The sequence below is a fragment of the Gavia stellata genome, unplaced genomic scaffold (genome assembly GCF_030936135.1).
Source record: "Gavia stellata isolate bGavSte3 unplaced genomic scaffold, bGavSte3.hap2 HAP2_SCAFFOLD_72, whole genome shotgun sequence".
Lineage (NCBI taxonomy): Eukaryota > Metazoa > Chordata > Aves > Gaviiformes > Gaviidae > Gavia > Gavia stellata.
In genome coordinates, this window is record NW_026776494.1 from 334,041 (window position 1) to 345,926 (window position 11,886).

The 11,886-nt window shown below is 48.2% G+C and overlaps 1 protein-coding gene across 1 annotated transcript; it reads right to left on the minus strand.

Annotated features, from left to right (window-relative positions):
* Window positions 1–9,356: 9,356 nt before the first annotated feature.
* On the minus strand, window positions 9,357–10,942 carry LOC132321042 (proline-rich protein 2-like; the record flags this gene model as incomplete). Its single annotated transcript, XM_059834649.1, has 3 exons — window positions 10,840–10,942; window positions 10,653–10,748; window positions 9,357–10,021 (listed from the first exon to the last, which is right to left on the minus strand). Coding segments are annotated over exons 1-3 (864 nt in total), but the record flags the coding sequence as incomplete, so codon positions are not given.
* Between the last annotated feature and the right edge of the window lie 944 nt (window positions 10,943–11,886).

The following is an 11,886-nucleotide window of genomic DNA, read 5'->3' on the forward strand; positions in this document are numbered from 1 at the left end:
AGGAGCAGCAGAGGTATGCCGGTCTTTTAAAAAAAAAAAAAAAAGTCTTACCTTCTGTGCATGTAGGTAAGCAGGCACTTCTTTATTGCAGTGCTGGACGCACAGGGGATCACTCCACCACGTGTGCATGCCTAGTTTCTCTGCTACAAAAGTTATATACAATCAAAGTATACATATTCATCATATTTCCAGGAAACAATTAACATATTCATACGATTTCCGAGAAATCGTTAATATATGTAAATGCTCGTGAGGCATGCGCCTTCAGGTACAGAGGTGGTCGTCTGACGTCCTCTGGTGGTCATCCATAGTCTTCCTCATGGTGTCCTTTAGTTGAACCCCATCTTTGCGCATGCTCAGGTTGGTTGCAAAATTCCATTCCTGGAATCTTCTTAAGGTTTACTGGTTTACTGACCAAGGTTACTTGGTTTACTGACCAGGCCTATAACTTATCCTTCTCTTGACAAGCAAATCCTACCTATTCACAGTGCTACATTGTTCGACAATTAGTTTATGATGAAATCACAGATAAGTCATGCCTAGTTACCTTCATACAAAATATATATAATTTAATTTTTATTAATCGCTCTCTGGATTATACTATTCTATCAATATCCATCCTTAAAATAATCAATGGTTATTTCTATTAATATCTATTGATTGGCATTCTTGATATTTGAATCAAGATGGGAAAGGTAAGGAATTTTCCAAGCAGCATCACTGGTGCCTATCAGGTCACATTGTCACAGGACTCAAATGAAACTTTTCTATTCAATTCTTCATCGTTCCATCTCGTTACTGTTAGTTCCTTAGTATGGAACAGTGACTCCCTGGTGAGGTTCCTATGGTTATTGTTTCTAACTTCACAATCCTAACGTATGCATTTGTATTTTATTATTTTATTGATTAATCAAATTTAACCTTTCTAGATGATTAATTCTTGATTCTTTTTAAAAAAAACCAGAGTATTTACAACAGTTCCCCCCTTTGAAAGTTTTGAAAATTATTTCAATACTTTCATTTTAATCAGTTAAGCAGATTATGTGCATCAAGTATAGGTGCCAAACGAGTTAATCGATTCATCATCCTCCAATTTATGATATGTAGTATTACTGAGAAAACAAGACTGATCAAAATCAGTATCAGGAGAATAACGATGGGGTGGCATAACTTATTTAGGATGCCTGTAGCAGTAGGTGACCATCCGAAAAGAGTGTCCCACCATTTATGTTCTGCACCTTTTCCACCCTCTCTAAAACACGGTGTATTTCTTCCACATTGTGATGGACAGTTATTAAAGTTCTTTGTCTGTTTTCCTTGACCTTTTTCAAAATTTTGATTAAATCCTGGTGTTGTAGCAATTGTTTCACTAAAGTGAGATTCATTCCAATGGGTGCAGGCAACAGTTCCTGAGTTAATGTATAATTAGATTGCAAGAGCTGGTGAGATGTGACTGGAGCCAAATAAGAAAAATCACATCCCGTGATTTCAGTGACATTACAAACACAAAAATTGGAGTGATTCCTAGTATGTATAACTACATCATCTACGGATATAAAATCACAAGCTGTTCTCAAACATACACAGCCCTTACCAATATATATATATATAAGCCATGTTTCAGGGTTTTCATCAGGGCGAGTCTCAAAATGATTTTGTTCAGTATCTAAACAGATATCCTGACCTCTGATTGCATTACCTTCACAGATGAACCCTTGTTGTTCTCGTACAATACAAGAATCCAAATCCACAGTTTGCCATTTCTGTCCCACTTCTTGAGCCCATACTCTATGCTCAAATGGATAGAGTATGGTTCCATTGTGATTCAATCCTAATGCAATAACATGGTAAATCGAATATATTGAAGCATTATGTATAGTTAATACACAGGTTGTGGCTGTACTTGTGATGGGATCGTGGGTAAAGTTTACCAAATTCCACCAGGACTGGAGTTTTTTCTCTAAATCAGTGGCACTATCTCAAATTATTTTCCGCATCTCGGTGGGGAGATTGCCTTCTTCACCCTCTCTTATGATTGAAGCGGCCACTGATTGCGCCCACAGTTGAGCCTGGATACAACTGAAAACCAAAGATAGGTTATCTTGGGCCACACCGAGTGCATCTACAATCAATTCATGGTCTTCCACATTCACCTTTTCCCATTTTGGTAATATGTTTGACAACAGCCACTGGTTAGTTTCTAAAGCCAACAGGGAAGATTGCAAAGGCCATTGTAATTTAGCCAAGTCACTAGATGTAGTAGCCAATTTGTCTCCTAACGTATTTTGCTAATTTGCCTTTTAAATGTCTGATTCATTCTTTCTATTTTTCCACTCGATTGAGGCCTCCAAGGGGTATGTAAATTTCAGGTAATTCCCGGAATTGTACTAATATTTTGTACTATTTCTGCAACAAAATGTGGGCCTCTGTCAGAAGATATTCCAATAGGTACTCCAAATTTCGGAATTATTTCTTGTAACAACCATTAAATGATTTCCTTTGCTTGATTGGTCTGACAAGGAAAAGCTTCAGGCCATCCTGTAAAAGTATCAACCCCCACCAGAATGTATCGATACCCTTTTTGTCTGGGTAATTCTGAAAAATCAATTTGCCAATAATCTCCAGGTTGTACTCCCGATTTCAAGGTTCCCATTGGAACTTTTCTCTTTACCACTGGATTGTTTCGCAAACAAATCTCACGCTTAGCAGAAATCATTTTAGCCATTTCTAACATTCTTACAGACACCACATATCTCTTTAAAAAGGCGACTAATGCTTCTGGACCCCAATGGCACTCTTTATGTTTTGTTTGTAATATTTCTCTCATCAGAAGTGGGGGAATTATTACCCGTCCCTGAACTGTGACCCACCGTCCTGCTAGATTCCCTTTTGTGTCTAATAACTTCCCTAGTTTCTCATCTTCCTCCGAATATTTAGGTTTCTCTTTTGGTAATGTAATGTTCTTTGTAGGGATTAATGCCATTTGTAAGGCATTCCTTTTTGCTATTCCTTTAGCTGTTCTATCAGCTAATCTGTTCCCTATAGGTCTTTTTCATATTTCCTGATTGATGTGCTTTACAGTGCATGATTGCCACTTTGATCGGTCGCTGGACTGCTTGTAACAATTTCAGTATTTCCTCTTTGTCTTTGATGTTTACTCCTAACCGGTAAGATTAGAGTATTATATTCAGATTCACATTCTTCCAAAATTCCACATTCCAAAAATTTATCAATTAATTTCTTAATTCCTTGTCTAGCTTCTGATTTTATTGGGTATTGTTTTATTCTTATCGGTTTGGCATGTTCCTTTAATTCAACCTTTACAGGCTGGGCTACCTTCGATCTTCCAGGTATTTCAGTGTTCCAGACCGTAGGTATCACAGCTTCATCTACTTCTTGTGGTATTTCTTTCATTTTTGGTTTTTCTTGTATCATTAATATATCCCCTGTCTTTGATTCAGGCATTTTTAAATAAGTGTCCCCTTTTTCAAAAATTATTTGTGCATTTAATTTAGAAAGCAGATCTCGTCCCGACAAGGGCATCGGACATTCTGGCATATATAGAAATTCATGTGTAATTACTTTACTTCCAAATTTCAAATTAAGGGGTTTTAGGAATGGCCTTTCTTCTTGTTTCCCGGTCGCTCCAATTACATTTGCAGTTTTATTTCCCGATTTCCCCTTACAGGTGTTCAAAACAGAGTATGTTGCCCCAGTATCTACTAAAAATTCTACTGCAGAGTTTCCCAGCTTAATTGTAACCAGAGGCTCAGCTGGGCTCCCCTCCGGTCCCCTTCATTCATCCAAAGTCATCATTCTCACAGCTTCCTGCTGACTTGCTTTCAATTTGGGGCAATCTCTCCTCCAATGCCCCTCTTCCCAACAGCATGCACACTGATTTATCCCTAATGACTTATCAAATCTTCTTTCCCCGGCATTCCTAAAACCTCCTCTTCCCTTGGCTTGTCCCCTTCCTCTGCCTCTTATCAAACTTCCCGTTAAAACAGCCAACAACCTATTTTCCCTAACTTTCCTTTCTTTCTCCTTTTTCTGCTCCTCTTCTTTCTCCCGATTATTATAGACTCTCCATGCCACTTCGAGCAGCTTATTCAGATCCCTTGAATGTTCCCCCTTCAATTTCTGGATTTTTTTTTTTCTTATATCTGGGGCTGATTGCCCCATAAAGATAGAAGCCAATTAAACAGCCTCTTCTGGTTTTTCAGGGTCCAAATTAGGATATTTCCTGGCAGTAGTTTTTAACCTTTCCAGGAATAGTGAGGGGGATTCGTTTTTGTCTTGTTTTACTTCATATAATTTTGACCAATTCATAGCTTTTGGCAGTGCATGCTTAACTCCATACAGTACCCATCCTTGGTATCGAGTCAATTTTTGTCTGTGATCTATAACATTTGGGTCCCATTGAGGATCTGATTGCCCAAAGGGAAATTTTGTTCTATGGTTCCAGTAAGTACACCACTTGCACTTGCTGCCTCTGCCTGTGTCTTTGCCGTCTTTAACACCATCCGTTTTTCAGTGTTGTCTAATAAATTATCGAATATCACTTGCAAATCATTCCAGTCGGGATCCTGAGTCCTAATAATCATTTCCACAACTCTAGCTACCCTTTCCGGATCTTCTCTGTACACTCCAGCTGCCTGTTTTCATGCCATTAAATCAACAACAGAAAACGGAACTTTCACATACCTTTTCAACAGCTAAAGCCATCACTAAATTATCTCGACTTATCAACTTACATTCCTTCTGCCAATCGGTTCACTGCCTTAAGTAAAAGAACAAATCCACATATGGTACTTCTCTCCACTTTCCTTCTCTTCTACAAAACAACATCAATTGCAAGATAGTATTATAATTCAAAGTCCCATTCTTTGGCCACTTCTCCTGGTCTTCTTAAGGCCACCAATGATTACAATATTCAATCATTTGACTCTTGCTTAAATCACCATGCAGCTTATTCCAATGTGCTAACAAACATTCCAAAGGTAACGTCTCATCAATAGTTAAATTCCCCACATTCTTACTCTTGAACAATTTTGTTAGCACCATTCTATATATATATATATACTTACATATATATAAAAATAACAAATATATTATTTAATAAATATATAATTATATATTAATATAAATAATACCTTTACCAATACCAATATTTGAATTCTAGTACCAATACGAAATTAGAATAGAATATCAAATACCAAAACCAATACCAATATAAATAATACCTTTACTAATACCAATATTTGAATCCTAATACCAATACGAAATTAGCATAGAATATCAAATACATAACCAATATAAATTAAATACCAGAGACAATTGTCCAATTTATTATTATTATTATTTATTATTATGGAGAGGCTCATCTTGAGGGCGCTCACGGGACACGTGCAGAATACCCAAGGGATCAGGCCAAGCCAGCACGGGTTCATGAAAGGCAGGTCCTGCTTGACCAACCTGATCTCCTTCTATGACCAGGTGACCCGCCTAGTGGACGAGGGGAAGGCTGTTGATGTTGTCTACCTGGACTTCAGCAAAGCCTTTGACACTGTTCCCCACAGTATTCTCCTAGAGAAGCTGGCGGCCCGTAGTTTAGACAGGTACACTCTTCGCTGGGTAAAAAACTGGCTGGATGGCCGAGCCCAGAGAGTTGTAGTGAATGGGGTGAAATCCAGCTGGCGGCCGGTCACAAGCGGAGTCCCCCAGGGCTCAGTTTTGGGACCGGTCTTGTTTAATGTCTTTATTGATGATCTGGATGAGGGGATAGAGTGCTCCCTCAGCAAGTTTGCAGACGACACCAAGTTGGGAGGGAGTGTTGATCTGCTTGAGGGTAGGAAGGCTCTGCAGAGGGATCTGGACAGGCTGGATCGATGGGCTGAGGCCAACCGGATGAAGTTCAATAAGGCCAAGTGCCGGGTTCTACACTTGGGCCACAACAACCCCAGGCAACGCTACAGGCTTGGGGACGAGTGGCTGGAAAGCTCCCCCGCAGAAAAGGACCTGGGGGTGTTGATCAACAGCCGGCTGAAGATGAGCCAGCAGTGTGCCCAGGTGGCCAAGAAGGCCAACGGCATCCTGGCTTGTATCAGAAATGGTGTGGCCAGCAGGAGCAGGGAGGTGATCGTGCCTCTGTACTCGGCGCTGGTGAGGCCGCACCTCGAATACTGTGTTCAGTTTTGGGCCCCTCACTACAAGAAAGACATTGAGGTGCTGGAGCGTGTCCAGAGAAGGGCGACGAAGCTGGTGAGGGGTCTGGAACACAAGTCTTATGAGGAGCGGCTGAGGGAGCTGGGGTTGTTTAGCCTGGAGAAGAGGAGGCTGAGGGGAGACCTTATCGCTCTCTACAACTACCTGAAAGGGGGTTGCAGAGAGGTGGGTGTTGGTCTCTTCTCCCAAGTGACTAGTGACAGGACTAGAGGAAATGGCCTCAAGTTGTGCCAGGGGAGGTTCAGGCTAGATATTAGGAAAAAGTTCTTTACTGAGAGAGTAGTGAAACATTGGAATAGGCTGCCCAGGGAGGTGGTAGAGTCACCCTCCCTGGAGATATTCAAGATATTCAAGGAGCGTGTGGATGTGGCATTGTGGGATGTAGCTTGATGGACATGGTGCTGTGTGGTGTTGGGTGGGTTGTGGCTTCTTGTTGTTGTGTGGTGGGTTTTGGTTTTTTGTTTTCTTTTTTTGTTTTTGTTTGTTTGTTTGTTTGTTTGTTTGTTTTTTCCCAGGTTGGACTTGATGATCTTACAGGTCTTTTCCAACCGTAGTGATTCTGTGATTCTGTGATTCTGTAATTTCCAAATGTCCAACCCAGCAATAGCTTTCGCTTATGACTTATGGGCAGACGCCTAGGCTCCCATTCCACATACGGGTACCCTCCAAGCCCCAACCCTGCGAAGCTTTCGCCGCGCCTTACGGGCAGGCTACCGAATGTTGCAAAATGCAACACACCAATTCCAAAATTCCGGAATCCAAAACCAGATGTTGCAAAATGCAACACATTAATTCCAAAAAAAGAAAAGAAGTGCCTTACCTTTTTATTTCTCCAGGGAACGTTGCGAGGAGCTTTTGGGTCGAGGAAGATGGTCCTCCTCCGAGAATCCCTCGGTGCCGGCTGGAGCCTGATCCACACTCGATCCCTTCCAGTCTCACTTGCAAGGTCCCATCTGGGTCGCCAAAACTGTTACAAATCTGTAATATAAAAACTCATCTACACAATGTATGTAGGTGAGCAGGCACTTCTTTATTGCAGCGCTGGACGCACAGGGGATCGCTCCACCTAGTGTGCGTGCCTAGCTCCTCCGCTACCAAAGTTATATACAATCAAAGTATACATATTCATCATATTTTCTAAGAAACAATTAACATATTCATATGATTTCCAAGAACTCATTAATATATGTAAATGCTCGTGACGCATGCGCCTTCAGGTACACAGGTGGTCGTCTAAGGTCCTCTGGTGGTCGTCCATAGTCTTCCTCATGGTGTCCTTTAGTTGAACCCCATCTTTGCGCATGCTCAGGTTGGTTGCAAAATCCTATTCTTGGAATCTTCTTAAGTTTTCCCCGGTTTACTGACCAGGCCTACAACTTATCCTTCTCTTGACAAGCAAATTGTACCTCTTCACAATGCTACATTGTTCATAGCTAGTTTATGATTAAATCAGGGATAGCTCATACCTAGTTACCCTTATACAGAATATATATATATATATATAAAATCTTAATCTTTTAATAATCACTTTCTAGCTTATAAGTTTCTGTCAATTTCCATGCCTATGAATAATCAATGTTTATTTCTATTAGTATCTATCGATTGGCATTCTTGATATTCATATCAAGATGGGAGGGTAAAGGGGATTTTCCAAGCAGCATCACTGGTGCATATCAGGTCACACTGTTACAAGACTCAAACAAAACTTTTCTATTCAATTCTTCATCGTTCCATCTCGTTACTGTTAGTTCCTCAGCATGGAACGGCGACTCCCTGGTGAGGTTCCTATGGTTATTGTTTCTAACTGAAAAATCCTAACTTATTTATCTATTAATTATATTTAATCTTTTCTATATGATCATACTTCGATTTTTAAAAAAAATCAGAATATTTACAACACCTGGAACAGAAGAAGTCTCTGTGGCCCCCGAGAGCTGTGGGCGGTGGTGGTGCAGGTGCTCCAGGGGACAGGAGTTTTGGGGCGAGGAGGATGCTCGGGGCGGGTCAGCATTGGAGGCGAGACGCTGAGCAGCAGCGGCAGCGGGAGCTGCGCCGTGCCATGCTGACGCCAACGGGACTGTGCCTGCCCGGGGTCCCGAGCGGCTCCCACTGCCGCAGCGGGATCACTGGGACTGCCCTAAGGAAGGGGCTTATTCCCTCGACCCCCGACACTGGGGAGCTGCCCCGATGGGGACGCCACCTTCTGCAAGCCAGAGCCGGAAAGGTGAGGCCACTTCCCGAAGGCGCCGTTGGCTGCATTGGCCCCAGGTTGTGGAGCTGGGATGGGAAAAGGGGGACAAAGAGAGATGAAGTTTCCAGGCACTTTCTGGCCGGTGCAGTGATTTTCTTTCTTCCTATTTTTTTTGCCACCTTCCTGGTCTTGCGTCTGCCCAAGGTGCAGCCAGACAAGGGGAGGAGGGTCCCTGCCTGGCCTGCAGCTCCCTCCCTCGCCATTCTTGGAGTGATTTGGGGTTATTTTGCTGGGCAGTGAGGCAGAGCCTGGCTCCAGAGTGGAGCGCGGTGGGACCCAAGGAAGGGTGTGATTGTCTTGAGGCTTTGAAGGGATTTGCACCGAGCCCTGTCCCTGCTGGAGGGGACACTGGTCGTGTTCAGGACGAAGGCGTTGCAGCCCCCGTTGTGTGTGTCCATCCCCAGCCTGGCCCCCAAGGTCTGTCCTTGTCCCGGGGACTCCATGCTGCTTTCTGCGAGGGGCCGTGTCCGTGTGTCGTGCAGGGACCCGTCTGTCCTGGCTCCCCCGCCGAAGGGCTGCTTCCCCTGGGGAAGGGGACAGGGCAGTCCCCCGGCTGCCGCCATTGTCTGCCCCGCTGCTGGTGACTCAGCCCTGGGGACGGCTCGGTGCCCTTCGGGGCTCGCCGGCTCTGCTGTGGGGCTCTGCGGGGCTTTTGCACCTCTTGGGTGCCCTTTCCCGGTGCCCCCTGCGCTTCCTCCCGCTCCCACACAGGCACGGAGTAGTTCAGGAGAAACGGCTTTTAATGAAGTAAACAAGAGAAGCGGCCTCACCAAATCTACTATACCAACACCACCCCCCTCCCCAAATACCCAGCCCTCCTCCCCCACCCCCCGCTCCCCCCATCTCCCTCTCACCCCTGCTGTGGGTCTAATCCCCCCCCCGCCACCCCCGTGCTGCCGGCGAGAGCCCTGCGCTTGCTGGCTGGCTTTGGCGAGGTGCTCTTGGCACGCTTCTTCCCCCGCTTCTCTGCCGTGGCAGGCTGGGACGGTGGCAGGTCCCTGCCCTCATCCCCCCACGGCTCCTGGGGCTCCAGCCCCATGACGAACTCGTCCAGGCTGAGGATGGCGTCGGCGGTCTCGGGGACGCTGTAGTCGGGGCTGAGCAGCTCTTCGGGCAGGGAGAGCGAGGCGAAGTCGCAGTGGGGGATGGCTGCGCCGGTGCCACCAGGGTCCCCAGGCCTGGGGCCGCTGCTGGGAGCGTCCTGGCTGACCCCCACCGCGTCCGGGGAGCAACCAAAGAGCCTCAGGGCCTCTTCGAGAAGGACCTCCTCAGCCACGGCGAGGTCGCCTGTGGGGTCCCCCAGGGCTTGCTCGTGGGGGGCAGCAGAGGGGCTGGGGGGGACGTCGCTGCCCGGGGGGATGTTGCTTCCCGGGGGTGCTGCCCTGGGGGTGGCACTGCCAGAGGTCTTGGTCTCTGCGGGCTGCCCCTGGATCTGCTGGTAGCTGGGGATGGACGTCGGCAGCAGCGGGGGGGCTGGGGTCACCGCTCTCCCCTGCTGGGTGTAGGGTGGGAGGTGTTGCGGCTGTCCCTGGGGGCTCCGATGGGCTGCCCAAGCCGGGGGGGTCCCGCAGCCCCCGGGACCCCACAGGGCAGCACCCGGCAGAGAAGCGGCAGCGCGGCCAAGCGTGGCCGTGGCCAGTGGAGGCAGATGGGTGCTTGTCCACGGGATGTGGAAGAGCTGGGGGTGGAAGCAGCAGCCGCATGGAGCCCTCTGCAGACCTGTGTGGGGGAGAGGGAGCCGTGCTGGGCCGGTGGGACCCTCCAAGGGCACCCGCCGAGCCGGCCCCGATGGCCGAGGTCCCCCGGCTCTGCGCCAGGCACGTGGGGAGCTTGTGGCCGGGGCACTCGCCGTGGGGTGAGCTGATGTGCCAGCGGGACCAGGTTGCAAATTGGGGAAGGAGACTCACTTCCAGGGGGCTGACACGGGAGAGGTGGCCCCAAGGATTTGGGAAGTTCTGTGGAAATGGGATTTAGTGGGCACCCATCACCCAGGCAAGGGCAGGGGATGGTCGCCCGGGCTTGCTGAAGCCCTGTGCCATATCTGCCGGGGGGGCGGGGGTGGTGGGGATGCTGGGAGTGCTTGGGGGTGGTGGGGGGATCCTGGGCGTGCCCAGGGGTCGGGGGTGCTGAAGGTGCCGAAGGTGGCGGGGTGCTCGAGCAGAGAGGGGTGCCATACCTGCTGGTGGTGCCTGGGGGGCCAGCCCCACTGGGGGTGCCCAGGCTGCGGGGAAGGGCTGCTCCTGCCCGGGCAGTTGGCACAGGTTGGGTGAGCCTGCAAGAGAGACAGGAGCGACGGCCATCGGTCACCTCCGCTCTTGCCCCCAGGAGCGTCCCGGGCTGCAGGGGTCGGGGTGGGTCCCTACCTCGGGGGTAGAAGGTTTTGGGGAGCACAAAAGGCTGAAGGAGCCAGGGCGCCGGGGGGGCCCAGGGCCCACGCGCTGGGAGCCGCAGCGGTGGCCGCGCCATGGTCCGTTGTGGCTGTTGGCTGCTAAGGACTCTCTGGGTCTCCCAGGATGGAATGCGGGGGCTCCCTGTGTTCCGCCCCACCCCAACAGCCTCCCCAGCTCCTCCTGGGGAGGGAAAGGGTTAAGGGGGGCTGGGCTGCCCCGAGCCCTGCAGGCGGCTGTTGGGGGCTGTGGGTGCAAATGCCTTTGGCTGGAAGCCTTGGTGCCTTCCCAGAGCTGGGATATCCTTGGGATTAGTGGGACTTGGTGGAAGGGGTCCCGCTGGGATGGAGGGTCCAGGCTGTTCAGGAGGGGTGGGCAGGGCAGGCAAGGTGGAGGAGTCGTGCTGTATGTGAGGGAGAGGTTTGATGGTAGAGCCCTTACAGATGGTGATGACGTACGTGATCGAGAGCCTCTGGGTGAGGATGAGGGGGATGGAAAGCAAAGCAGATGTTGTAGTGGGTGTCTGCTAGCCATCGCCCAGCCAGGATGCCAGCGCTGAGGAGTTATTCTACAGGCAATTAGGAGAAATCTCGGGATGGGCAGCCCGTGTCCGTATGGGGGATTTCAAGTCCCCAGGCCCCAGCGGGGAATACCATACTGCTGTGATGAGCAGGTCTGGGAAGTTCCTGAAGTTTGTGGGACAGAACTTCTTGTCACAAGTACTCAGGGAGCCAACTAGGAAAGTTGCCCTCCTAGACTTGCTGGTTGGGAATGGAGGAGGACTCGTGGGAGATGGGATGCTCTTGGCCACAGTGATCATGAAACGGTTGAGTTTAAAATTGTCAGTGTCATGAGAAAGAAGGACAGCAGAGTTGCTATGCTGGATTTTGAGAGAGCAAACGTTCCGTTATTCAGGGAGGTACTTAGCAGAGTCCCCTGGGAGTCTGCTGTTGAGGGCTCAGGAGTCGGCGAGTGCTGGTCAGTCTTTAAGAAGCGCCTTTGAGAAGGTCAGAAGCAGGCAAT